Below are 27,995 nucleotides of genomic sequence, written 5' to 3' on the forward strand. Positions count from 1 at the left end.
CACCTTTGCCAGCGAGTCTGCCTTCTCATTGCCGTAGATTGAGCAGTGAGATGGGACCCAAACAAAGGTAATCTTGAATGATCTTTCGACCAAAACACGCATCTGCTCTCTTATGTTTGTAAGAAAGTAAGATGCGTGCTTAACAGGTTTCATCGACCGGAGTGCCTCGATAGAACTAAGACTATCCGAGAAGATGAAATAATGGTCTACGGGCTGATTGGAAATTATCCCCAAAGCGAAGTTAATTGCTGCCAGCTCAGCAACATAAACCGAGCACGGTTCCTGAAGTTTTCGGAAGGTGGTTGAAGTTACATTGAAAACACCGAAGCCAGTGGATCCGTTAATGCGAGAACCATCAGTGAAATATCTGTTGTTGCAATTGACATGTTCATATTTTTCAGAAAAAATGGAGGGAATAGATATTTGTCGAAGATGATCTGGTATTCCTTGAATAGCGTGTTTCATGGACAGATCGTATTCAATTGAGGAACTGTCATTGGTGAAGTGAACTCGAGGGGGATTATAACACGGAAGACAAAGATCTGACGATATGTAGTTGAGATAAACTCTCAGGAATCTTGAACGACAAGTTAGTTCAAGCATATTATCGAAGTTATGTAAGACAAGTGTGTTACTTGTTCCACATTTGATGAGTATTCTAAGTGAGAGCTCCCAGTAACGGTGCTTTAAAGGAGTGACTCCAGCAAGCACCTCCAGGCTCATGTTATGCGTTGAATGCATACAGCCAAGGGCAATACGCAAACAACGATATTGAATTCGTTCCAATTTGATCAGGTGGCAATCAGCTGCTGAGAGGAAGCAGAAGGAGCCGTACTCTAAAACAGAGAGAATAGTCGTTCTATAGAGTTTGATGAGGTCTTCCGGGTGAGCACCCCACCATGTTCCGGAGATAGAACGTAGAAAATGGATCCTTTTCTGGCATTTTTGTATCAAATACTCAATGTGGAGTTTCCAGGTGCATTTGGAATCAAACACGACCCCAAGGTATTTAGAAGATAAAGATTGGTTGATGTCATCATTCAACAGCTTGAGTTTCAGTTGAGCAGGATACCGCTTCTTAGTAAACACAACCAACTGAGTTTTTTGCGGTGAAAACTCGATCCCTAAATGTCTGGCCCAAACAGTCAGATTATCTAAGGTACTTTGCAATGGTCCTTGCAAGACAGCTGCACATGGACCTCTTAGAGAGACCACGGCATCATCTGCAAGTTGTCTGAGCGTGCATTGTCCTTCCAAACATCTGTCAATATCTTTAACATAGAAATTATAAAGCAAGGGACTTAAACACGAACCTTGGGGAAGGCCCATGTAGCTATTTCTGGAAGTTGTCAGAGTGCCGAGTGTGAAGTTCATTTGTTTTTCTGACAACAAATTGTACAAGAAATTATTCAAAATAACGGGTAATCCACTACTGTGCAGATTGCCTGACAGTACTTCTATGGAAACTGAATCAAAAGCACCCTTAATGTCCAAGAATACTGAAGCCAATTGCTCCTTGTGCGCAAAGGCCAGTTGTATATCTGAAGAAAGCAACGCTAGACAATCGTTTGTTCCTTTCCCTTTTCTAAATCCAAACTGAGTATTTGAAAGCAATGCATTTTCTTCGACCCAATGGTCGATTCTTGAAAGGATCATTTTCTCCAATAATTTTCTCATGCATGATAGCATGGCAATCGGTCGGTATGAATTGTGATTAGACGCTGGTTTTCCAGGCTTTTGAATAGCTATTACTTTGACCTGGCGCCATTCTGGTGGCACAATGTTGTACTCCATGAAACAGTTGTACAGGTCAAGTAATCGTCTTTTTGCGATATCTGGGAGGTTTTTAAGAAGATTGAATTTGATGTTATCGCATCCCGGAGCAGAGTTATTCGATGAAAGAAGAGACATAGAAAGTTCCAGCATTGAGAATGGTCCACCCAAAGAACCGGGATCAGTGACTGATTCTCGAAATAGCGGTTCTGCTGGTACGGAATCTGGACAGACCTTTTTTGCGAAGTTGAATATCCATCGATTGGAGTATTCTTCACTCTCGTTGGTGGAAATGCGGTTCCGCATGTTGCGGGCCGTTTTCCAAAGTGTTGTCATTGAGGTTTCTCGTGATAGTCCCTCGACAAAACGTCGCCAGTAGCTACGTTTTTTTGCCTTGAGAAGATTTTTGAGCTTTCTTTCGAGCCTCAAATACTCTTCAAAAAGCTCGGACCTTCCGTGTTTGCGGAAGGCCTTGAAGGCATCAGATTTCTCAGAATACAACTTAGTACATTCATCATCCCATCCAGGAGTGGCTGGTCTTCTTATGACAGATGTACTTGGAACGCGTCGTTTCTGAGCTTCTAGTGCGCTTTTTTGGATCAACCCAGTAAGGAATCGATATTGAGGCAAGGGTGAAAGTGTATCAGGTGATTCAATACAAATTTTACCGCCGATGCAAATTTTGGCCAGTCAATGTTTTTCGTGAGGTCGAAAGGAACATTAACTTGCTCAGATTGTTGATAGCTACTTTTAATTGTGGTAACTATCGGCATATGATCACTACCATGGGGATCTTGAATTACCTTCCACGTGCAATCTAATGATAGTGAATTTGAACATAAAGACAGATCAATACGGCTTTGTTGACCATTTGGTCCTATTCGAGTTACTTCACCAGTGTTCAAAATATTCAAATTGAAATCGTCACACAAATCATAGAAAATAGGCGCTCTATAATCGTCATACGTTTCGCCCCATCCAATACCATGTGCGTTCATATCACCCAATATCAATACTGGAGATGATAGGAGGGAGACTGCGCTCCAAAAATGTCGACGATTAATAGAGGCATTTGGAGGAATGTACACTGAAGCTATGCAAAGATCTTTATTCTTCACATTTACTTGGCATGCGACGATTTCTAGGCCGGGAACAGTCGGAATGGGAATTCTGTAGAAGGAGTAGCAATTTTTGATCCCCAAAAGAACGCCACCATAATGATCATCCCGATCTTGGCGAATAATGTTAAAATCGTGGAAGTTGATTTCATCTTCAGAAGAAAGCCATGTTTCACAGAGTGCAAATATATCGCAATCGGAATTGCGAATCAAAAACTTGAACACGTCTAATTTATTTTTCAGACTGTGACAGTTCCACTGCAGCACAGTGATTGTATCTTCGGTGTTGGCCGTATTATCCATCGAAAGATACAATTTCTGCAAGAAGGGGCCATGAAACAGTCAATTGCTTCAGATAACTTTCAACTGTTGGAATAAAGAGGTCAATGATTGGCCTCAATGAATTCGGAATATTGAACAAGTTCAAAAAACGGTCCACAAGGTCCTTAAAGGAGATCAATCCTCGCTTGGACGGAATACTTTTTCTAGAAGTGCGAATTTGTTTTTTTCTTTCGTTGATTCTCCTAGCCGGATGTTTCTTCGAAACATCGGATTTAGGCAATGGCGGGAATGTCTTACTGCAACTAGGATCAAAAGAAGCAGTAGGGACAGATTGCTTCGGGATTTTAAATAAACCCCCATTACCTTCAGATTTTGGCAAGCTTTTATGGATGACTTTTGTTCTCTTACGGCGCGATCCCGGGAAGACGGTTGCTTCCTCTTTTCGGGCACGTGTACCTCCGCAGAATCATCCATGTCGGCTGCGTCAGAGTCCAATTCGTCAATTGATATGGAATCATAATAATCACTTACACGAACGGTGGCTGAAATAGCAGTCGATGCAGTGGCTGTGGCGGATGTGTCTTGCGACCTAACCATTTCCGCATACGACTGCTTGGAGCGCTGTACCAACGAGCGCTTCACTTTTTGGGTGCGCTTTTTGTACACCGGGCATTCTTGCAAACCATGGGGAGGGTTCAAACCACAATAAGCACATTTTGTTGCTTGTTGCTGGCAGAACTCCTCCTGATGTCTTTCTAAGCATTTGCCACAACGTGGTTTGTTGTCACAAACTCGGCAGTGTGACCAAGTTGTTTGCAGTTGGTACAATTAAATACCCTTGGCACAAAAGACGCACCGGAAACAACATATTTTCTATATCGACATATTTTGGAAGCATCGAACCGGCGAATGTCACCCGAAGCGAGCCTGACTTGGAATAAACCTTTTGCCATCTACCGTGGCTGCTGAATGCAATTCCTTGCAGTCCAGAATATCCACGGTAGATTGCAGGGCGTTCTTTAGGCGACCTTTCCCTGCAAGCACATCCTTGCAAGTCAAGCTCGCTGCGTTGATTACGCCTTCTATCTCGACCTCCCGCGAGGGCACATAAACTAAATATTCAACATTGTACGCCCTGTCGCCAGCAATTTCATTCGCCACCTGGTATGTAGGTGCGGTGATGCGTAGTTTGTTCCTGTTGATTTGGCTGAATTCAAGCTTCGTAAAACGACGCGTCAAATCTCGTTTTATGCCCAGAAAATCTAGGCTCTTCACTTTCTGCCGAAAGTAAACAACCCAAGGCCCAGGCGAAGCCGCATGGTACAATCGTGTGCGCCCTGCATCTTTTGGAGGCCCATTGCCTTCCACAGTCTCTGTCTCCATTCTCACCCCGCAAGGTGGAAGGATGATTTTGCTTATGTTAACTTAAGACTAATAGCTAATCAGAAAAAAAAACTTAAAAAAACTAATTTTATTTATTCTATCAGTCCCACTCCGAATCAAGCAGATGGGAGAACAATAAAAACGTTTCTACTTATCTGCCCCTGCTGCTGTAGGTAGCAGCAGTAACAATAGCCTGCTTCACTGGCGTCGCCAGAAGCAGCTACTTCACTCGCCGACAGCGATCGCCTTGGATCCGTAGGTAGGCACCACACAATAGACTCGCACTACCGAACACAATCCGCGATGAGACACAGCACACACGTCTGGCTCGTTCGAACTATCGGCACGGAATGAGAGATGATTTAAGGACTATCCTGGAGTTCCATAATATCCCAACAAAACGTCCTAAAAGTGCTAATGAGCCTGTTTGATCCGCTTGGCTTCATCGCCTTCTTCCTCATCCATGGGAAAGTGGTCATGCAAGATATCTGGGCTACGGGATGTGAATGGGACGAACAAATCAATGAAGTTTTATTCACCCGCTGGCAACAGTGGTCACAGCTTCTTCCTCAACTCGATGCCCTTCGCATTCCGCGCTGCTACTTTAAATCGCTGATCCCAGGATATGACAACGAGCTTCAAATTCATCTTTTTGTGAACCCAAGTGAGGTGGCATATGCTTGCGTTGCGTACTTTCGGCTACAAGCAAACGACGCAGTCAATATAGCACTTGTTGGAGCTAAGTCCAAAGTGGCCCCCTTGAAGACTCTGTCTATACCTAGGTTAGAGTTGAAGGCAGCGGTCCTTGGCGTTCGTTATTTGGAATCTATCAAAAAAAAAAAGCCATTCCTTCAAAGTGCACCGACGAGTCAGCTGGTGTGATTCCTCGACTGTATTAGCATGGATTAACTCCAAGCACCGCCGCTATAACAAATTTGTAGCAGTACGAATCGGCGAAATATTGACCACTACAGAGCAGACAAATTGGCGCTGGATTCCCTCTAAGTTAAATGCAGTAGACCAAGCCACTAAGTGGAATGGCATACCTGTTTTTCAATCCAACAGTCAGTGGTTCCAAGTTCCTGGATTCCTATATGAAACAGAAGAAAAGTGGCCAAAGCAATCTACAATTACATGCACACAAGAAGAATTACGCCCGGGTAGCAATAATCCTAGCAGTCGTTTACTACATCATAGTTGTAGCCAGCCACTGATCGACGTTGAGCGTTTCAGTAAGTGGAAGAAACTACATCGTACCATGGGGCTCGTGTTGCGGTTCTTAAACAACAGCTCGGCAACCCACTTCATCTCGGAATATTGCAGCAAGATGAACTGAAAAGTGCTGAAAATGAAATTTGGAAATTGACACAAAAAGAATGTTACTCCCAAGAAGTCGAAATATTGAGCAAGATGAAAGGAAGCTGTAGTGGTCAACATCCTACAGTGGGTAAGGCTAGTGTTATTTACAAAGTTTGGCCATACGCCAATGAACACGGTGTTTTGAGGATGCGTAGCAGAGTCGGTGCGGCAGAATATGCAAGTTTTGAAGCAAAATACCCGGTTATTCTACCGGGTAAGCATCGTATTACCTTCTTACTTGTCGACTGGTATAATCAGCAACTACGTCATAGCAATAGAGAAACCATCGTTAATGAAATGAGGCAACGCTTCGAAATTTCCACACTACGATCAATAATTCGCAAAGTTGCCGATACTTGTACCGTGTGTCGAATTACAAAAGCAAAGCCATACCCCCCTGTCATGGCCCGCTTCCAAAGTGCTGAACAACACCTTTCCTAAAGCCGTTTACATCTGTCGGACTGGATTACTTCGGTCCAGTACGCGTAGGACGGAGCCAGGTGAAACGATGGGTAGCGTTGTTTACGTGTCTGGCTATACGTGCTGTGCACCTTGAAGTGGTGCACAGTCTCTCTACCGAATCGTGCATCATGGCTGTGCGACGCTTCGTAGCAAGACGAGGATCTCCGGCAGAATTTTTCAATATAACATTTAACTTTTGGAGAAGATGGGTCAAAGAATACATACCAGTCATCGCAAGAAGAACTAAGTGGTTCGAGAACGTCAGAAATCTACAAGTTGGGGACTTAGTGATGGTTGCAAGCGGGGCTTCTAGAAATCTATGGGTTCGTGGACGAATTGTGGCAGTTATCGCAGGAAAGGACGGTACCGTTCGCCAAGCAATGGTGAAGACATTGACAGGAGTACAGCGACGAGCAACAGTCAACTTGGCGTTGTTGGACGTCTTAGATGAAGCTAAACCTGGTCACGGATCTTCCGACACCCGGAATGGTCACCAAGGTTTACGGGTGGGAGAATGTGACGACAAACCCCTTGTTGCGGCGACGCTGTAGTACGCTCAGTCGAAGAAGAACATCCCTGTTCGCCGTTGACGTAGAATGTCATGTGAGAGGAGTCAGCGTGTTGACGATAGAGGAGAAAATCACGTTGTACAAAGTTGTGTTGGTCGTATAAACGATTCTTTCTCGAATAATTGAGTAACTAAAAGAGATTCAGACCCTAAAATTAACTGAATTTATTCTTTATCATTCTTAATCCTAGTAAGTAAAAAAATCTATATACACAGTGAACTGAAAAACATAAAAAAGTGTAAAACAATATCAAACTTATAACCTATTGTTTACTTTGGGAATAACATCATCTTAAGGCTATTATCACAGGCATATCTTTGGTTTTGTTTCGGCTACAAGCTGTAAGTGTACTTCTTCTTCTTCTTCTTATTGGCATTACATCCCCACACTGGGACAGAGCCGCCTTACAGCTTAGTGTTCATTAAGCACTTCCACAGTTATTAACTGCGAGGTTTCTAAGCCAAGTTACCATTTTTGCATTCGTATATCATGAGGCTAACACGATGATACTTTTATGCCCAGGGAAGTCGAGACAATTTCCAATCCGAAAATTGCCTAGACCGGCACCGGGAATCGAACCCAGCCACCCTCAGCATGGTATTGCTTTGTAGCCGCGCGTCTTACCGCACGGCTAAGGAGGGCCCCTAAGTGTACTATGTGCATTCTAAAATAGATTTCAACATCAGTTGTTTATAGGCAGGCAAACAGCATCGCATCCATAGATCAAGAAACGAATCTCTATAATCGAAGGTTGTCACCAAAATATGTGAGTCGTATGTTCATTCTTTATAAAAAAAACATGCTAAAATAAAATTTTTCATAGCTTTAAGCAATACACCACAAACCTGTGTTTGCTCTGAGGAATTTGGCGTTCCCCACAGATGTTTCAAGTTGGTTCTTTGCACCACTCGGGGTGCACAGGACCCATAAATCAGCAAAAATTAAAATTGAGATTATAAAGCACGACTATTCACATTTTGCAAAAACAAAAACAAAAGAACTATGATTGTTTCGATCCATAATAACACTTTTGTTTTTGCAAGTGTCCAATCTACGCAAAATGGCGGTTATTCCGATCCAAAACAACATTTCTTGTGGATGGCTCTTCTTACGGTCGTCTCACCAACGACGCAAAAAAAAACACTCGATTCAATGGCGATGCATCCCAATTACACCAAATTGTGATCGTTCCGATAATAAACGCAATTCTTCTTGCGGTCGTCCCGCCAATGCAAAGGAAAATACTTTTCCAAACAATTCAATGGCAGTGCATACGGCGGTCCCACCTACATAGAATTGTGATTATTCCGATCCACAATAACACAATTCTTCTAACGAGCGTCCCACCGCGAGGGAGTTTACACTGGATTAAACAGCAATATATATGGGTTCATGTCCTTGGGTATAAAAGTGATTCCATTGGATTCGTTCCACTCCTGGACAACATTTGAATATTGGCACGAATCTAGATCCTACCAGAAGACCTTTGGGCCCCCATGTTGCTTCAACAGAGGAAGCAGACGCTGCTGTAGACACTCCTTGAGGTAAATCTCCTCGTTTACAGTCCCAGTTGTCACGAATGGCGCCATTCGTTTACTACATGAGCGAATCACTCACAATCCATTTGTCAAGCCAACAATTCCACATGTGTATAGTACACGTTCACAAGGGAGTGAGTGTGATTATTAATAATATTATCTGATCCTGATCACTAATAGAGCATTTCTCCTTCCGTTCGATGCTCAGAGCTCCGTTGTAATGTTTATTCACATGACTCACCATTGACTGCACGATTCCGAGTTGTTTTCCGATTTCCCGATGAGAGAGTTGAAGATTTTCAAGGTGCTTGCACAAAATCAATTTGCGTCGTTGCTTTTCGGGTGATTTCGAAATTTTCGAAAAACTGACAGCATTAAAAACACAGTGTAGACAATACACTTAAAACTGCACTGAATTCTGTTTTCACATGATTTATCAATTTTGCACTAAATATTTAACGCATATTAATTACCATGGGATTTTTCTTTGAATTATTTAGTATTTTGAATTGGTTGCAAATTGATGTCCCATGATCAAAACTACGAGTGAATAAAATTCGTGTAAAAACAGAATCCTGTGAACTTCTGCCCAAATTTTCAAAAGAAAATACCCAAATGGATAATTTTCTACAGCGTTTTTTCTCATGATGCTATTTGGTGTGGGACACCCTCTGGAGAAGGATTGCAAAGAGAAACATTTGAGCTATTATTATGATTATAATTTAGCTCTTGTTTTTACCTTATTTGTCCTCACATTTCATTGCCGTGGGCGCTACAACTCTTCTGAGCTACTTTCGCTCGACGCGACGACGCGGTAGTGAAATGACATTCACGTCAGCATTGAGTCATAAAAAAGTTATAAAAAATCCCACCTTACGTAAAACAATCCCACATACCCATTCACTCGGCTAGATGGCAATTTGCTTTGGGTGCAAAGTCTATTAGTCATTAGTTACGTGTGACAATTATAGCTAAGAATCTATGGGGAATGAACCTGCTTCAGCAGGTTTCATTTTGGTATCATACTTTTTGAAATTCGCTCTCATAATAATTTTATAGAAAAAAGTCAAATTAAAAAAGAAACCATACGTACGGCCCAGCCAATGATAGAATCAAATAGTGAAATCGTTCTTTCCCCATTTTCAATGAATATTTAATCTAAATAAATTTCTAACCAAATACCATTTTCTTATTTTATTTACAGCTATCAATCTGTCAACAACTGAGTCAGAGTGAATAATTTCGTTACCGCAGGCGATAATTGGTTCGACAATCAAATGCCGTTACACAGCTGAAGTGATTCGAGAAAAAGTGTCAATCGGATCGAAAATTAATCCGCCCGATAACGGTTTGCTTCTGTGTGTGTCATGAAAATTGGTTCGAAAAATGTAATCAATTTCATCTGGGTGCAGCAGCAGGAAGAAAATGTTTTATGACCACCGTCGTCGTCACCGCCGTTGCATAAGAAGGAGCACAATCCTCACCGCCATCGGTGGCCGTAGCGTTGCGAAGAATTAGAGCCAGAGAGGTGCTTTCTCTGGCAGTCAGTGGCGCGTGTTGTTCGATTGAGGCGCGGTTGCGCGTGTAGGTATCACCAAGCCGCGTGGTTGTGCAATTAGCGAGATATTGGAAGGAATCGTAAAGATGATTTGATAGTGATATTTTGAGTTCATTTTTTTTTGTTTCGCTCTGGAAATTGCATCTTACAGAGGGTGCCGGAAGAAGAAATATCGTCCGACGGACCGCGGGTAACACCCACGGTAATCCAATCTGTTGTTACAGCAGTGCAGTGGTGAATTAAGTGGTGTTATAGCTTTGGAAAAAGGGAAAAAAAAGTACGAAGGAAAATGGGAAAATCGAACCACCGATTAATGTGGCTGATTTGGCTGATTGGATTACAGTGCTTGATGGTTGCAGTTTGCACGGGGCAGAGCAGTTCAGAAGGTATGTGTGTATTGTTAATGTCCTATCTGTATTTATTCGCATATTTATCCTGCGTGATTTCAGTACGCAAATGAAATCCAATCTAATTTTGGTTCTTTTTTGAACGTTCTGACAGCAACAAAATGTAAATGATCTACAAGAAAAAAAAGTTGAGTAAATACTTTTTATAACAGTGTACTCTATGTAAAATTGGAAATATCTAAATAAGGTTCCATTAAGTTTCCCAACATTGAAATAAAACAAACTCTTCTATTTTAATGATTTTTCTCCTTAAAAGTATGTGCTTTTGTTTATCAAAACAACAATCACAACAGCAAATATTTTGTTTCTTTTTGAACATTGTGTCGGAACGGTTGTATTTTTTGTATTCGCTATTAGGCCGTTACAAACATTTAATTTAAAATTTGTCCTACTGGTCTTCAAAAGGTCCTCGGATTTGTTAAAGAAAGTTTTGAAAATGCTCAAAATTTTCCGAAAATTTCTTTATTGCTTCCTTAAAATATTGCTTTCGGGAACAAAAACTCAAGATACATATATATATTTTAAAATATTTGTATCGGCCTTGTTTACATCTGTTCCAAAAAAAATGTCTTCAGAATCCAGCACATCAAAATATTTGTAGCGTGATTTAAAACAGAAAATTAAATAGGGGTAATGACGGCTTTGGCAGGTTTTGTTCTATTATTGGCAGGGGGTTTTTTATGACTGATTATGCTCAAATTTGGCTCAAACATTCTTTGCATATCAAAGAATATTGTGACCAAATTTCATAAAATTCGGTCGACAAAAACCCCCCTGCCAATAATAGAACAAAACCTGCCAAAGCCGTCTGTTCCCCTACTTCGTTATTCAAAGATCGTATTCAAACAGAAACGTCTTGTTGATTGAATGCCAATATAACTGCTAGCATCTAAAGACTTAAACACGTCTAAACGACAGAAACCTGTTTTTCCTTTCTTTTGATGAGACTCTGTGTTTCTCACTTCCATCTAGGTAACAGCAGAGTCGGTAGTGGTAGCGGTTGGTGGACGAGGTAAAGATCAACCAGTAAACAACATCCAAATCCACATGGTGTTTGTTTTTTACACGTTCCTCTTTCCGATCATCATCTAGTTCATAACCTTCGAGTGTAGAAAAACGTTTGATTTGATTTCTGTCTCAACGGACGATTCATTGGTAGTTAATAATGGAGTAGAATTTAATACGCTATGTTTTCTTACCCAGAGATGTCTAGTCTATTTAATGAGCGCACTATTATGCTATGTCTATGTCGTTACTTTATTGAGCACATGGGAAACATTATGTTCGATATTTGCGTGGCCAGAACTAATGCATGAGGTCGAGGACAGCCTCCCGTCAATTCAATTTATTACGAGCTGTTTGCCAACATTTATGGAATTCCTCGTCCAGCATTTCAAACAAACAATTTAGGTTGAATATGTTAGTTTTTAAGCTGAAGAAGCCTTTTTCATCCAACTTTGTAACAGGTAATGCTACTTGCTCGATTAGAACTTGGAAATATGTAGGAAAAATCCCAGATTAATCCACCTACCACTGGTAATGCCTTTCTCGTGTCTTATTAAAAAACACAATTTATCAATCAAACACATTATCGGAAAATTAGTTGAAATGCTGAATTAGTTGCGAGTGCATTTACAAAAATACTATGTAAAATATTATTAGCGTGTGCGTTTCATTCGAGCATTTTTCCATTATTCGATAAAGTTGATTTCACATAGCTCTACGCGGTCGATACTATCGTATGCTGCCTTGAAATCACGGTATTTTTCAAGGATTTGTCATAAAGTAAAGATCTGGTTCATCGACAACGAAAACGGCTTGATATCTTCCCACGAACTCATTCACTATTGGACGGCGGAAGATGATCTGGGACATCACTTTGTAGGCGGCATTTAGGATAGTTATCACTAGAAAGTTCTCACACTCCAGCGTGTCGCCTTTCTTATAGATGGGGCATATGACCCCCTAGTGTCCCACGATTCTGACTATCAGCCTGTGCAAAAAATTGACCAACTTTTCCGAGCCCATCTTGATGAGTATAGCATACCCATAATTAGTAATGAATTGGAGATTACTGGATATGAACGTCACTTGAAATCAGTTCCTCAAAGTAGAAGGTGTTTTACTTAACCTCTTCCGTACAATTAACGACAAGGATGCAGAACGGTGGAACATGTTGGAGATAGCGAAGGGATTACAAATTTCAGTAAACGATAAATTCCTATTCCGATAAGTTCCTAGAAATAAACTATTCTACAACACAAATGGAAACGGCGAATATTTTGTTGAGAGAAAAAAATGGCATTTATTTTCTACTTAGAAAAATATTTATTTATTTATATTCAGGCTAAGGCCGGAGTGGCCTGTGCAGAGCATAAAAGTCCTCTGTTTACTTTAAATTGATCGCCGTGAGTTGATGTTTGAGATTTTTATCAATTATTTTTCGGCGAATTAAGACAAAACCAAACCAAACAAGAGCCATTTTCACCGGCTTACTGTCGGACATTCTAGCTACGTAGACTTCCGATTTTCGCGGTGTGAACGATGGTTGGTTTTCCCAACAGCTGATGCAACTGGTGCTCTATTCGGCTCCTCCATAAGCGTTTTATAGATTGTCAGTTTGGTACGATTGCGAACTCTTTTCGAACGGAGCGTTTTGCGGAGTTCAAAGTACGTACGATTACGTGCCACGATGCGTCTCCGAATTTTTCTGCTGATATCGTTATCGGAGGTCACCAAAGTCCAATCCGATTTGCTTTCTTGTCAAAGTTACGTGCCGTAATATCAATGCCTGTCAATCCCTGCTCTTAATTCGTATTACTCCCTCCAAAGCAATGCTGAAATATTGAATAGCAGGCTTGAAAGGCCATCACCTTGCTGTAACCCTTTGCGTTTCGAAGGAGATCTAGAATGTCCCTGAAACTCGAACTACCCACATCGCCTTTATTAACCGTATCAGTTTATCCGGAAATCCGTGATCGCGCATTAACTACCATAGCTGGACCCGATTGATTATATCATATGCGGCTTTGAAGTCGATGAATAAATGATGTGTGGGCACGTTGTATTCGCGGCCTTTCTGCAGTACCTGACATACCTGACGTACAGCGAACACCTGGTCCGTGGGTGATGGAATATTTGCCCATATATCCAGCCTGGTACTGCCCCACGAACTCTCCTGCAATTGGTGTTAGTCGGTGGCATAAAATTTGGGAGAGTACCTTGTAGGCAGCGTTTAGCAATGTGGTTGCGTGGTAGTTGCTACAATCCAGCTATCACCCTTTTTGTAGATATGACACACGACACCTTCCATCCCTGCGGCAGCACCACCTCCTTCCATATCTTGGTAATAACCCAGTGTAGTGCTTTGGCCAGTGCCTCACCACCATGTTTAAACAGCTCTCCTAGTAGTTAATCAATCCCAGGGGCTTTGTTGTTCTTCAGCCGGCCGATCTCCTTCTGGAGTTTATGGAGATCTGAAGCCGGAAAACGTATGTCCCGCGCTCGTGCTCCCAGGTTCATTACCATACCGCCACCTTCGTCTGCCACATCGCCAATCAGATGCTCTTGCTAGTGCCATCTTTGAATCACCTTACACTCATTCGTAAAAAAAAGACAGGAACACCCTCTTCGACCAAAGGTCGTACAGACTGAACATTTAACACCTAGAGACAACGGACAGGACACATGGACCAGTGGAAAAAATTTCGATCACGAAAAGTTTCCTCCTTACCGGGGCGGGAATCGAACCCACATTCCCTAGCACATGCGTCTAGACGATTGACGTCGCTAACCGCACGGCCACGAAGCCCACATAAATAAGAAGGTTCCAGTATATGTCGTTACACATATCAGCCTGTGGTCACGTAAGGACCACGTTTACGTGAGCGGTTTATCTTCTCATAGAATTTTCGTGCGTTATTTGCGCGGTACAGTTGCTCCGTGTCTTCGCGGTTTCGATCTTCCTGCTAACATTTTTCCCTTCGAAAAATCCGCGCCCGTTTGTATCGTGCCTCGTTTGCTCTTGCGTGGTGTTTCAGTGAGTTGTAGCAATCAAATTGGTCCTAACTGTGCTGCTAGGGTCGTGATGTCGTTGAAGAAATTACCGTCGATTAGAACGTGGTCTATTTGGTTTTCCGTTTCTTGGTCGATTGATTTCCATGTGGCTTTGCGGGGACGAAAGTTCTTCGGACTTCCATTTCGCAAAATTTATGCATCGTTGGCCGTTGTCCTTCGATACGGTATGCATACTATCCGGTCCGATGGTTTATACATTTCCTTACCGACTTCACTGCGTTCATGTCGCCGATGACGATTTTGACATCCCGCAGTGAACATCCATCGTATGTTTGCTCCGGCTCCATAGAACGCTGCTTTCTCGACGTCGGGTCTCCTTTCGCCCACACGTTGATGATGCTATAACGTTTGCATTAAACAAAGTTGACTATTTTCGGATGGTGTTATAAAAACGCTATGGCAAATAATTGCTTTTAAAAACAATCCCTTGTTTATGTTCACCTGGTACTTTTTTCAGTGTTTAGCCGGTTGCACCGACCTCCCGGCCAAGCGCACGCAGGTATGTAGCCAGTGCTAGTGCCAAGATGTTATAGATGCCGGAACGGGCGTATCCAGCGTCCACAAAGTACCGCACGATGTCCGTTTTCGACGCAGCGGGTTGCTGTTTTTTGAACGCGCATCTTCTGAACGGAGTTGCTTCACTGTTTTTGCCATCACGTGGAGAGCGTTTTTGCTAATTTATATCCCTTTTATTCTTCTATTTACGAGGAAAAATGTTTAGATGAAATGGAATACTTTAAAGATCAATGCCCAATCTTTTCGTTGAAATGGTTTTTCGTACAATTTTGCATGATTTTTTTCAATTTTGATCATCTATATATATATATATATATATATATAAAACAAAGTTGGCATTTGTACTACCGCGCATGGCTCAAGAATAGACAGCTTAATTTTTGCTAATTTATATCCCTTCCTTTTTGAAAAAAATTGACAATCGAAATAAAATCTCTCCGATGAAATGGTTTGTCGTGCATTTTGTATGATAATTTCAAATCATGTCATCTAAGTTGACTTTATCATCAGATAACGGAAAGATCGATTTTTGTTAATTTTGGTTTGGCTACTAAGTTAATTCGAAAGGTGTCATGATAAAATAATGTCAAAAAAAGTAAAAATTATTTTGAAAAACCGGTTTGTTTTTTAGATAAATTGTGTACGTAAAAAAATATATCAGCAAATTGATCAGTTTTGGGCGAGACAAAGTACTATATATTTATGATCTACTCCTGAGGCGAGCCAACCTAGGGCTGAAAGTCTCGTAAATAATGACATGAAAAAAAGAAATTATGATCTATGAGTGTGAATATGTTGAAGCTAAAAAAAAGGTATTCAAAAAACAATTATTGGTTTTACATGCGGCTTATTGGGCCTGCACGTCGTGTCAGGTCTGTTTAGTCTCTCACTTAACACCAGGACTTGGGCTTGTGCACTTTGAGCGGCACACGGTCGGTTTGGTGGAGCCTGCTTGCGGATGCATGCAGCTTTTTATAGAAGTCGTATTCCAGCCGAAAACGGCTGAATGGAATCCGCCATTGAAGAGCGGTGCGACTGTTCGTTTGTAAATTCGACAACAAACTCCCGGTGCAATCTTCGTCGTTGCTATTCAATCCGATGGCGTTACCAACACCATCTCACACTGCGGCGCAGCAATGAACCGTTGCATCATGACGTCATACGATAATTTTTATTTCCCCGTATTCAAATGGAGAGTGAAGTTTCATGAGGGCAATGTTTACATTTTTTTTCACGATAGGGATCAGTATTTGTGCATATGCAACATTGAGAGTTCGAATCAAGTCTAATGTGAAACTTGCCACATTGTACGGTAAATTGGGACACGCGAAATATGTGATTTCACGAAATTGGTATATTTGATTGATTATGTTTGATGTGCTATCCGCAGTAGCAGAATCAATTCATAGTCTAGAATCACTTATACAAACTAAAATAATTAGCCGCAACTCTGAATACTACATCTTTCTCCTTCCCTACTCTTTCAACTTTGTAAGAATATGATTTCAGTTTTATAAATTTTTCAAAATAAAGCAAAATCAAACCTAAATTGCTTCAAAATAAATTTAATCCTTTCATAACATTTTAGTACCATGAATATCCAATGCAAAAAAGAACAAACTTGGTGTTAAGTACCGCCGTATTTTAGCTAATAACTAATATTGATTAGCCGCTTACTTTAAATACTACATCTTTCTTCATAGGTCTTCCATAGAATGCCTAAACGTAGTCCTACGTCAACGTGCCTTGGAGTTCTATTCTCTCCAAAAAAACAAAAAATGCATCGGAATCCTGCTTTGCATTCGCACAGTATACTCTTCTATAGAATACACAAACGAAGTCCTACCTTAAAATGCCTTAGAGTTCTACTTGCTCCGCTCCCGCTTTGGAGTCCTTCACATTCGCAAAGTATACTCCTCTATAGAATGCACAGCCGTAATCCTACGTCAAAATGCCTAGGAGTTTCCGGAATGAACACAAAATGTCTTGAAATCCAGCTTCGCATTTACATTTACATACACAGACGTAGGCCAACGTCAACATGTCTCGAAGTTCTACACGCTTCGGAAAAAAATTTAAAAATACCTAGAAATCCTACTCTGCATTCGCAAAATGTACTCCTTTATAGAATACCCAGATGCAGTCCTACGTCAAAATGTCTCGGACTTTTACTCGCTCCGGAATGAAAACAAGATGTCTTGGAGTCCTGCTTTGCATTTTCAAAGTGTACTCTTCTATTGAATAACAGACGTAGCCCTACTCCAATATGCCTCAGAGTTTTACTCGCTCCGGAATAAACACGAAAATGCCTCGAAAGTCTGCTTCGAATTCACAAAATGTAGTCTACATAATACACAGACGTAATCTTACGTCAACATGCCTCGGATTTCTACTCGCTCCGGAATCAACAACAAATGCCTCGGACTCCATCACATTCGCAAAGTATACTAGAATACACAGCTGTAGTCCTACGTCTACGTAATGAACACAAAATGTAATCCTACGTCAATGTGCCTCGGAGTACTATTCGCTTCGGAATAAATAGGAAAATGCCTCAAAGGTTTGCTCGCATTCACAAAATGTACTCTACATAATACACAGACGTAGTTCGACTTTAAAATGTCTCGGAGTTTTACTCTCTCCGGAATGAACACAAAATGCCTTGGAATCCTGCTTCGCATTCACAAAGTGTACTCTTCTATTGAATTCACAGACGTAGCCCTACTTCAACATGCCTCGGAGTGTTACTCGCTCCGGAATAAACACGAAAATGCCACGAAAGTCTGCTTCGCATTCACAAAATGTACTCTAAATAATACACAGACGTAATCTTACGTCAACATGCCTCGGATTTCTACTCGCTCCGGAATCGACAAAAAAAAACCTCGGAGACCTGCTCGCTCCGGAATAAACAAAAAACAAAAAAAATGCCTCGGACACCTGCTCGATCCGGAATAAACAAAAATTGCCTCGGAGACCTGCTCGCTCCGGAATAAACAAAAAAAATGCCTCGGAGACCTGCTCGCTCCGGAATAAACAAAAAAAAAAAATTCCTCGGAGACCTGCTCGCTCCGGAATAAACAAAAAAAATGCCTCGGAGACCTGCTCGCTCCGGAATAAACAAAAAAAATTCCTCGGAGACCTGCTCGCTCCGATATCTTTTATTCCATCCTCGGGAGACCTGCTCGCTCCGGGATTATTTTATATTAAACACTCGAAGACCTGCTCGCTTCGGTATTTATTTCTCTGATTTCGGAGACCTGCTCGCTCCGAAATGCAGTACTTTTTTAGCATAAATCCACAACATAAAATGAGAGCATACTTACCATTTAGTAACTAGCACACTAATGGATGTGGCAAGCACCATTTTCATGTGCTAGTTACAAAACCAAACACTATTTCTACCGACTGCGACATGTCGTATTCCAGCCGAAAACGGCTGAATGGAATCCGCCATTGAAGAGCGGTGCGACTGTTCGTTTGTAAATTTAACAACAAACTGCCGGTGCAATCTTCGTCGTTGCTATTCAATCCGATGGCGTTACCAACACCATCTCACACTGCGGCGCAGCAATGAACCGTTGCATCATGACGTCATACGATAATTTTTATTTCCCCGTATTCAAATGGAGAGTGAAGTTTCATGAGGGCAATGTTTACATTTTTTTTCACGATAGGGATCAGTATTTGTGCATATGCAACATTGAGAGTTCGAATCAAGTCTAATGTGAAACTTGCCACATTGTACGGTAAATTGGGACACGCGAAATATGTGATTTCACGAAATTGGTATATTTGATTGATTATGTTTGATGTGCTATCCGCAGTAGCAGAATCAATTCATAGTCTAGAATCACTTATACAAACTAAAATAATTAGCCGCAACTCTGAATACTACAAACAGATCCCACTGTCAAACCCCACACCACATCCTAGGCAAGCACCACAACTCACAATTGGCCTGAAGAAGGTCGTCAAGCCCTAGGATATAGTCTCTGCTGACACCAGATCTCAAATCCTAAGTTAAGGAAAAGAGCCGGGAAATGGACTCCCTACTGATAGCAGCCATATTTACTAGCTAGGCCGTTGTTATTGGTAGTAGTGTGTAGGCTTTCCCCATACCGTTGTTATCAAAATGTTGAACAATGGGACAGCTTTTAGGATTAACAAAACATTTTTCAGAAAAACCAGGATCAAAAGGACTGCTGGATAACATTTTCAATATTTTAAAAATAAATGAAGGTGATTGTACCAATTTTGGTCAGAGGTCCTTTTTTGGCTAGTTTAGTGAATAAAATTTCACATGAGCGATTTATTCAAGAAGCTCATCAGCCCCTACAAGTGTTATGCTTATAACTTCTAAATTTTTTTTAAACTTGCTTTTTTCGTTTGACCGAATTAGGAAAAAAAGTGGCCAAAACCGGTTAACTTACCTTACAAGCTATAATGATTTTTCCACTGAATTATGGGACGTTCACTATCATTGGTTATCTTTATTGACGCAACAATTAAAAATTACGCATTGTGACTATTTATTTCTAATTTTGGATTGTGAATGTTTCTAATATCAATTGAATTATTTAGTTTGAACAGATTCCTATCCCCGAACAGGCTAGAATAGACCTTTCTCTTTGGAATCTTGATGCAATAAGCCAAACAACGCGCTTCGGTTGGTTTCTATTCGACTCACGTGTCCCTTCTCCGTTCCTTTTACGAAACGAGTACGACAAACACGATTTCTGTTTAGAGGCGCAGTTAGTCATTGAACTGATTCACATGTGACCTGTTTGAGAATGTTAGGAAACTTACCACTCAATGCGTTACTGAGCAACAAATAAATCTGCATACAAATTGACTATTTCCAAGAAACTTGGACGCGTACAGTTTTTTCACTAGCACTCAGGTTCATTAAACGCTCCGGTATGGCTTGGGCGCCAAAGTACAGAATGTGGAAACAAATAACGAAACAAATGTCGATGATGTTGTTGATCAACCAATTCCAGGCAAGCGCTGATGATTGTGTATTTAGGTACATTCAGTGAATCATCAGGCATTTCTTTAGTACATATTTTACATTATTTATCAAACTCGTATAACAATCTTTCCATCTTTTAGAAACATTGTAGGTGAAAATATAAACTGACGTGAGCTCTTACTTATAAAAAACACCTAATAAAAAAAATTCTTCTCCATTGGCATCACATCCCCCACTGGAGCATTTGTGGTCGAGGTTTAGTGGTCATTCAGTTAATACTTGCGAGCAGGGCTCGTAATGCTCACTCAATCTCAGGAGCACAGGATGCTCCCTCACCAAAATTTTCGGGGAGAAATCGCTTTTCGGGAAAGAAAAACAGCCTGATGAGTGATAACCATTTTTCGCTCACTTCGATTGCCGCCAACGTTGGTTTGTTCTTTTTCTTTCATATTCGAGTCTTCTCGTGGCACCATAAATGCAAATGGTAGTAGCTTATGTGGACCAAATAACTTAACGCTTTCATAAAGATAGCGTGGTGGTGTGGCTAGAGTAAATGCATCTCCACAGCTATTATTGTTACTATTCTGGGTTCGAATCCCGGCGCGGCCATACAATTTTGTAATTGTTCTGCGATAATTCTCGCGAAAAGTGAGTGAGAGGTAAAAGTGGTGAAACGAAAAAGGATTTTCATCCAATAGGCAAGATTTTCGTTTATCTTCCCAGGCTAATTTTGGAGAAAGATTGATTGGTGAAAGATGATCCTGAACATAAACAAAGAAAAAAGATGCTCCCTTGGCCCGAAAAACGCTTGCTTTGGTCTCATTGAAACGAAAAGTTGAAACCCTGCTTGCGAGGTTTCTAAGTCAAATTACCATCAGACTGGCCAAGGATAGGAAAAGTCGTTGAATTCTACGGGGCACCCCTTAAGATTGTGCCTTTGGGTGCGAAACCTATGAAATTTTCAGCTCTATCGCTTGTTGCATAAACTGGCGCATTTTGGCGAAGTTTGTATGGTGGTTTCAGCCAAAACGCCTAGAAAAATACACCTCCGTCACTCTTTCGTTCAAAGGTAGTTGATATGTTAAAGATCAAATCCGCAGAAAATTATACGATGATTAATTGAACTTTTATAGAGGAAACCAAGTAAAAATAAGAAGAAGACACGCGACGGCGTTAACTTTGACAGATCCTACAGCACAGCATAGAAAGATCATTTTAAAATGCTTATATAATAAATTCTAGACAAAATATAATTAAAATCTGAGTGATGTACGATACGGAAAAAGTTCTGAATTACATATTTGGAAGCTTATCTCAATTTTTTGAATATTGTCCAAAAATGTATCTATCATACAGTTTGGAACTTTTTTTTTCGGTATCATACATCAATCAGATTGTAATTACATTTTCTCTAGAATTTATTATAAGCATTTTAAAATGATCTTCCTATGCAGTGCTGTAGGATCTGTCAAAGTTAACACCGTCGTGTGTCTTCTAATTTTTATTTGGATTCGTCTATAATGTTTTCGATTGATTTATTGAGAATTCGATCGTGAGCTTTGGAATTCATTGATTGCCGTGAAAAACATACGCATGCCATCAAAAGTGCCTGTGACGCGCGCTCAAACATATGTTAATGCACGCGCGCAAAATGATTTTTTCTCTAAGTCCAAACGCTCTTTGTGATTTTCCAAACCAATCAATTTTCCAGCGGTCTTCCAGACGCGCTTTGTGGCTTCCAAACCACAATTTATTTTCTTCCAGACGCTCTTTGTGATTTTCCAAACCAATCAATTTTCCAGCTTTAGAGGTGAGCCAGCCTTGGGCTGCAAGCCTCTTTAATAAAGAAATAAAAAAAAATTTCCAGCGATCTTCCAGACGCGCTTTATGATTTCCAAACCAAACGATTTTCCTAACCACAAACCATTTTCCAGCGGTCTTCCAAACGCGCTTTGTGATTTTCCGAACCACAATCTATTTTCCAACGGTCTTCCAGACGCACTTTGAGATTTTCCAAACCACAGTCCATTTTCCAGACGCACTTTGTGATTTTCAAACCACAATCTTTTTTCCAGCGGCTTTCCAGACGCGCTTTGTGATTTTCCAAGCCACAATCCATTTTCCAGCGTATTGCCACAAAACACGTCTTGTAATTTTTAATAATAAGTAAAAATGTGAGTTTTAATAATAGGTAAAAATAAGTTTCTATCCTTGGTGTTTAATCCTGTACCGGGAATGGCCTGCCGGGAATACCATGCGCAACCCTATAGCAAATAAATAATTTTAGTTGACCATATGCCGACTGGCTCCACTGTCCATAATCCATTCCAGCTCGTTTTCGACTACTACCGCTTTATCGTTTACTGTCATCATCAGTATCATAAACAACTGAATAAAGACACATATATTCGATCCTGCGTTCTTCAGTTGGAGAATAAGTTCGTCAAACTTGCAAAAAAGCTCCTGCAATGATCTTCCTTCTTGCATCAAGAGTATAGGCAACGATGGATAAAATCCAAGACAGCAAATCCAGTTATTCCGACTGTTCAACATCTGTTTGCTGAGTTTATATCCAGGACATGTTCTAGATGACTGTCAACAATATAGGACTCAATCATGGCTTAAGCTTTTTCATTCCGCTTCTCGTAGTTCGCCTTTTCTTTACTTCATGCGCTGCCAATTGGGCTTCCTCCCGATAGCCAGGTATTAAAACCCTCTCCAGAAGACCCTGTCCAGATTCTCCGGTAGCCGCCCCCGCAGTACGGACATCTTTCCCACTTTATTTTTCCCCAATGGACGACATGAGAGACAAATTATCGAAAAGCAACGTGTCAAACCGAACATAGCTTTTCCGGGCATCCTGAAAATCTCACTTCAGGTGTCCCATCCTTTTTGACCACTTTTCGGGGACACCAACCTGGGCAATAAGTTCCAACAGACCCAGCATCGCAGGCATTTAAGGCACTCCAACCTGGGTTATAAGTCCTAAAACTTCCTGCAATTAGGCCCAGCACCTTTTCCCGACCCTCTCTCTGGGTCCAGAACCAAATCTGACCATGTACGAGTCTCCCGTCGATTATGGCACCTCTCGGATTTCTTCCAACAACAGCCCAGCGCATGACCATATGGTTTCTTCTCTCCTGATAAGCACATCATGAGTGGTACATCAAACAATTCGCCTTTACACGGTTAGAAAAAAGTACCTAATATTAGGTACTTTTCAATCAAATCGAGGGTTTAGTGTGGGAACCCAAAATTAAGTAATTTAAAGTAAAATATACTTATTTTACATAGAAACTAACCAAAAGTTGAGTAAATTTTACTTAACTTTTGTAAACATGAGATTACTTAACGTTGGGTTCCCATACTTTACTGTCCTTGTTGATTGGTTTTGCACATCGAGATAGAGAAATATCGAGATAGGGAGGTTATCGAGATGTAGAAAGCCCAAATGTATGTAGATTGAAGGGAAAGGGACTGGTTAAACCATCGACATAGGGAGAGATATCGAGATATAGAACATCGAGATGTAGAGAGTCGACTGTATTTGTATTTATTGTCGTCAAACAATTCGGTCACTGATCACGCCTCGCCCCCGGACATCACCCGGAGGCCAATATGACGCTACGATGCCGCTGTTTGGGAGGCATTGACCACCATCTTCGACACGAATTTGAACGTAACGCACAAAAGATATTTTAGTTCCAAGATAAAGATTGTCGCTGTCGTCCGGAACATCTTTTGCTGGCGAGGATAGGGGAGCTAAATGAACCGTTTGTTTGAGAAACTGCATATGTAACATTTTTGGCTAAAATGAAATTTTTATATATTCTGAATCCTCGTCCAAAAATACGTATTTTGGCAAAAAACATGAAAATTTTTTTTTGTTCAGGAATGTATGAACAAATATTCGTTTGTTTGAGAAACTACATATGTCCACGTACTTTGAAGAGCAACTGTGGAGTACTGCTTACATTTTTTGCACTGAAAGTGTCCCAGGGTGTCGTGGGTTCAATTCCAGGCTCGTCCCTTTCCTACTTTGTATTTCTATCTTAGTTCTTTCTGTGTGTCACGTTCTACCAAAACGATTCCTACTGTTATAACCTCCCACACAATCCCAAAACCTCCCGTGGCACCTATGAGAGGTCGTAGAGTTCTCTGCATCTTTCTTAAGTAGGTGTCCAACAAACCATCCTTCCCCTTCCTCAGCATTCGCAAGGACGTGGCCAGGACAGATCTCGACTATTGGAGAGTGCATTGCTTCCATCTAAGAGATAGTGATTAGTCCCAAATCAATATCTGTGGTGACGGATGAAAGTGATGCTACTCTCATACAATAGTCTTGGCTTGTACCACCTACGAATTTGTGCGAAATGCTTAATGCTAATGCTAATGCTAATGCTAATGAAAGTGTCCCAGGGTGTTGAGTTTTGCCAAATCGAAGAAATCGAAAGATTCGGTGCGAATTTGTTCAAAAACAGTTTTTTGTTGTTTTCTCGAAATAGTGTAAAATGCAGTTTCTCAAACAAATGATTCAAATGTCAAAGAAGGAAAATCCATACGATTCGACAGCTTGGTACCCAACATGTTCCGGACAGCAGAACAAAGGGAAACGAAGCGACAATCTTTATCTAGTAACTAAAATATCTTTTTAACGCACCCACAACTCTTCCCGAATTCACCAAAACCGTCCTCGATGCCGCCGTTGCCTTTATACCACAAGCTAGCACTCGGCCAGGACGAAAGGCTCTGCGTTGGTGGTCGGACGACACGCGTCGTGTGGTAAAGGTGAGAAGGAAGGCCCTCCGAGCACTCCGGAGAATTCCCGCCGGTCATCCTAACAAGGTAAACGCCAAAACTCCAGGATTATGAAGAAAAGCACTATGAATGCAGGTCAGTGATTCTTGACGCAAAGAGCAAACAGTGGGAGGATTTTAACGACTCGGTCAACCCCGGCCAATCTGCGGCCGAGCTCTGGGGAAAGGAAAACGCTCTTAGTACCATCGTACCATCTCGGATCCTCTTGAGGCGGGCAACGCTCTCGGGGAGTATTTTGCCGCTTTAGTCTCCGTCAACAATTATCCAGCTAAGTTTCAACGGACCATCACCAGCAGATCTTCATCACTCTTCAACTCTCCCCATAATTGACAAAACGCCAATCTTAATTATCCGTTCTCCACTCCTGAGCCGTCCTTCGACCTATCAAGAAGTAACGGAGAATCGTCAGGTTCCGATGGGATTGGTTATCCCATGATCAAGAACCTTCCTCCCTCCGCCAAAATCCGTTTTCTGGAGTTGATCTACCAATCATGGTCTGATCAAATCTCTCCGGACGAGTGGCGAAAAAGCCTCGTTATACCCATCCCCAAGAACAACATTTCCTCCCGAAATGTCACAAAATATCGGCCTATTTCTTCAAGGTTGTGGAGAGATCAGAGAATCGGCGGCTGGGAGGCAAATTAGAAGCCGATAGTAGGTTCGGTTTTTCCAATCCAAACATCTATGTATACGCAGATGACATTCTGCTGGTTGTCGTTGGTGACACACCCGGTCGTACACGGATTAATTTACCATGACAGCCAGCAAAAGCGTACGAGGAAACGTCTGCCTATCCGACCCGACCATTGAGTTGGGGAACCAACCCATCCCAAAAAAAACGATAGCCGCCTATTCAACGGCCTGCAACCAACCTGTATAGCCCACCGTAATATCGAAGAAACTCTGTCGCCGACTTTCAATTCCTACGTTCGAGTCGCATCAGGATTGTTACCCTCAATACCAGCCGAGTCTGCCTCTTCGCCACCGTGTTCTGGCGGCCATCTACCGCAAAGCCGTGTCATTCGCCGGAGCCACCTCCGGAGAATACAGGATCTCTCTCAGCATTGAAAGGGACCGGATTCTGCGCACGATGGCCGGCATTGGTCTCCCCCAGTGGCGCGAGTTCATTGGCATGGAGCGAGGAGCTTGCACTCCTCTCCAGCTACCATACATAGCTCCATAGCAAGCAACTTCCGCAGGAGTGACAATTCCGTGGCTCTTAGAAGGTTTATGGCCGAGCTCCTTAACCCTCAAAAAGCCGGGACGACAGTCAACTCCTTCAAAGTGCTCGTTCTCGGTAAATCGTTGACCAAATTTCATGACCCCGTGCTTTTCTCAAAGGGGATTAGTAGCGCTTTCTTTTGACATAGGTGCCGCCCCGCTAGACCCCTCCCCGCGTTTATGAGTATCGAAAATGTCTGTGTTTTTTCCTTATTTTTTGCTGTGATGGCCAAATTTCTTCAGTAATCAAGTACAATAAAGTTCTGGCGCCATAAAATAAAGTAGATACATGAAATATATCAAGTAGAAGTGATTTTGAACGTTTCCAAGTTATCTGATTACTGTAATTACCGATATTGAAAGCCATATCCCTGATCTAAGATTGATGGTCATATTTCTTAAAATCTGATCACGAAATAAACCAGACAGGAGGGAAAAATATCACAAAAAACTGTAGACATATGTGTAATAAATTTTATGTATTGAAGATACTATTTTGGAACATTCCAGTTCATCCAAAATATCCGTGAGTTCAGGTCTTGAATTCTACCATAAAAGCGAAATGTAATGTGCACATAAAAATACGCAGAGTACATCCTACTCAGTTCAAAGATATCAAATAACTCATGGGAAATTTTTCTGCGTGTCCCATAGTGACATTCTAGAATGCGCGAAATGTTCTGAAGTTCAGCTCGTAAGACCTACGCTACAACGGCCTCGAAAATGTTTTCGGCAGCTATCGAAAACCTTCCCAACAGATCCTTGGATACCTGCCAAGAAACATTATGCCAATCTTTCTGCATTTCAATACACTCAAAGCCATCCAAAACGTTCTTGAGTTCAGGTCGTCAGATCTACAATCAAGTAGAAGCGCAATGCTTGTTTCAAATAAAGCGCAGTACATCCTGCCCAGTTCAAAGAAATCAAATGAGTTATGGGAAATTTTGCTGCGTGCCCCAGAATGTTATTCTAGAATGCGCGAAATGTTCTGAAGTTCTGCTCGTAAGTCCTACGCAACAACGGCCTAGGATATGTTTTCGGCAGCTATCAAAAACCTTCCCAACAGCTCCTTGGATACCTGCCAAGAAACGTTATACCGATATTTCTGCATTTCAGAACACTGCAGGTCATCCAAAACGATCTTGAGTTCAGGTCGTCAGATCTACATTCAAGTAGAAGCGCAATGGTTGTTTCAAATCAAGCTCAAGTCATCCGGCACAGTTCAAAGAAATCAAATGACTTATAAGAAATTATGCTGGGTGCCTCATAATGACATTCTAGATTGCGCGAAATGTTCTGAAGTTCAGTTCGTAAGACCTACGCCACAACGGCCTCGAAAAAATGTTTTAGGCAGCTATCAAAAACCTTCCCAACAGATCCTTGGATACCTGCCAAGAAACGTTATACCAATCTTTCTGCATTTCAATACACTCAAAGCCATCTAAAACGTTCTTGAGTTCAGGTCGTTAGACCTACATTACAACGGCCTCGAAAATGTTTTCGGCAGCTATCAAAACCTTTCCCAACAGATCTTTGGATACCTGCCAAGAAACGTTATACCGATATTTCTGCATTTCAGAACACTGCAGGTCATCCAAAACGTTCTTGAGTTCAGGTCGTCAGATCTACATTCAAGTAGAAGCGCAATAGTTGTTTCAAATCAAGCTCAAGTCATTCGGCACAGTTCAAAGAAATCAAATGACTTATTGAAATATTTTCTGCGTGCCTCAGAATGACATTCTAGAATGCGCGAAATGTTCTGACGTTCAGCTCGTAAGACCTACGCTACAATTACCTCGAAAATGTTTTCGGCAGTTATCAAAACTTTTCCCAACAGATCATTGGATACCTGCCAAGAAACGTTATACCGATCTTTCTGCACTTCAGTACACTGCAGGTCATCCAAAACGTTCTTCAGTTCAGGTCGTCAGATCTACAA

The 27,995-nt window shown here is 41.4% G+C and overlaps 1 protein-coding gene across 8 annotated transcripts in view; it reads left to right on the top strand.

The window, feature by feature from the left end:
• Window positions 1-27,995, top strand: part of LOC134220602 (putative epidermal cell surface receptor) — a 160,050-nt gene that overhangs the window by 72,746 nt on the left and 59,309 nt on the right. For all 8 annotated transcript variants that reach the window (XM_062699704.1, XM_062699699.1, XM_062699705.1 and 5 more), the window contains exon 2: window positions 9,689-10,428. In XM_062699704.1, coding sequence (XP_062555688.1) covers window positions 10,332-10,428 — 97 coding nt within the window. In that variant the 5' untranslated portion in view covers window positions 9,689-10,331. The remainder of the gene's footprint in view (window positions 1-9,688; window positions 10,429-27,995) is intronic.

This window comes from Armigeres subalbatus, chromosome 3, assembly GCF_024139115.2.
Source record: "Armigeres subalbatus isolate Guangzhou_Male chromosome 3, GZ_Asu_2, whole genome shotgun sequence".
NCBI lineage: Eukaryota > Metazoa > Arthropoda > Insecta > Diptera > Culicidae > Armigeres > Armigeres subalbatus.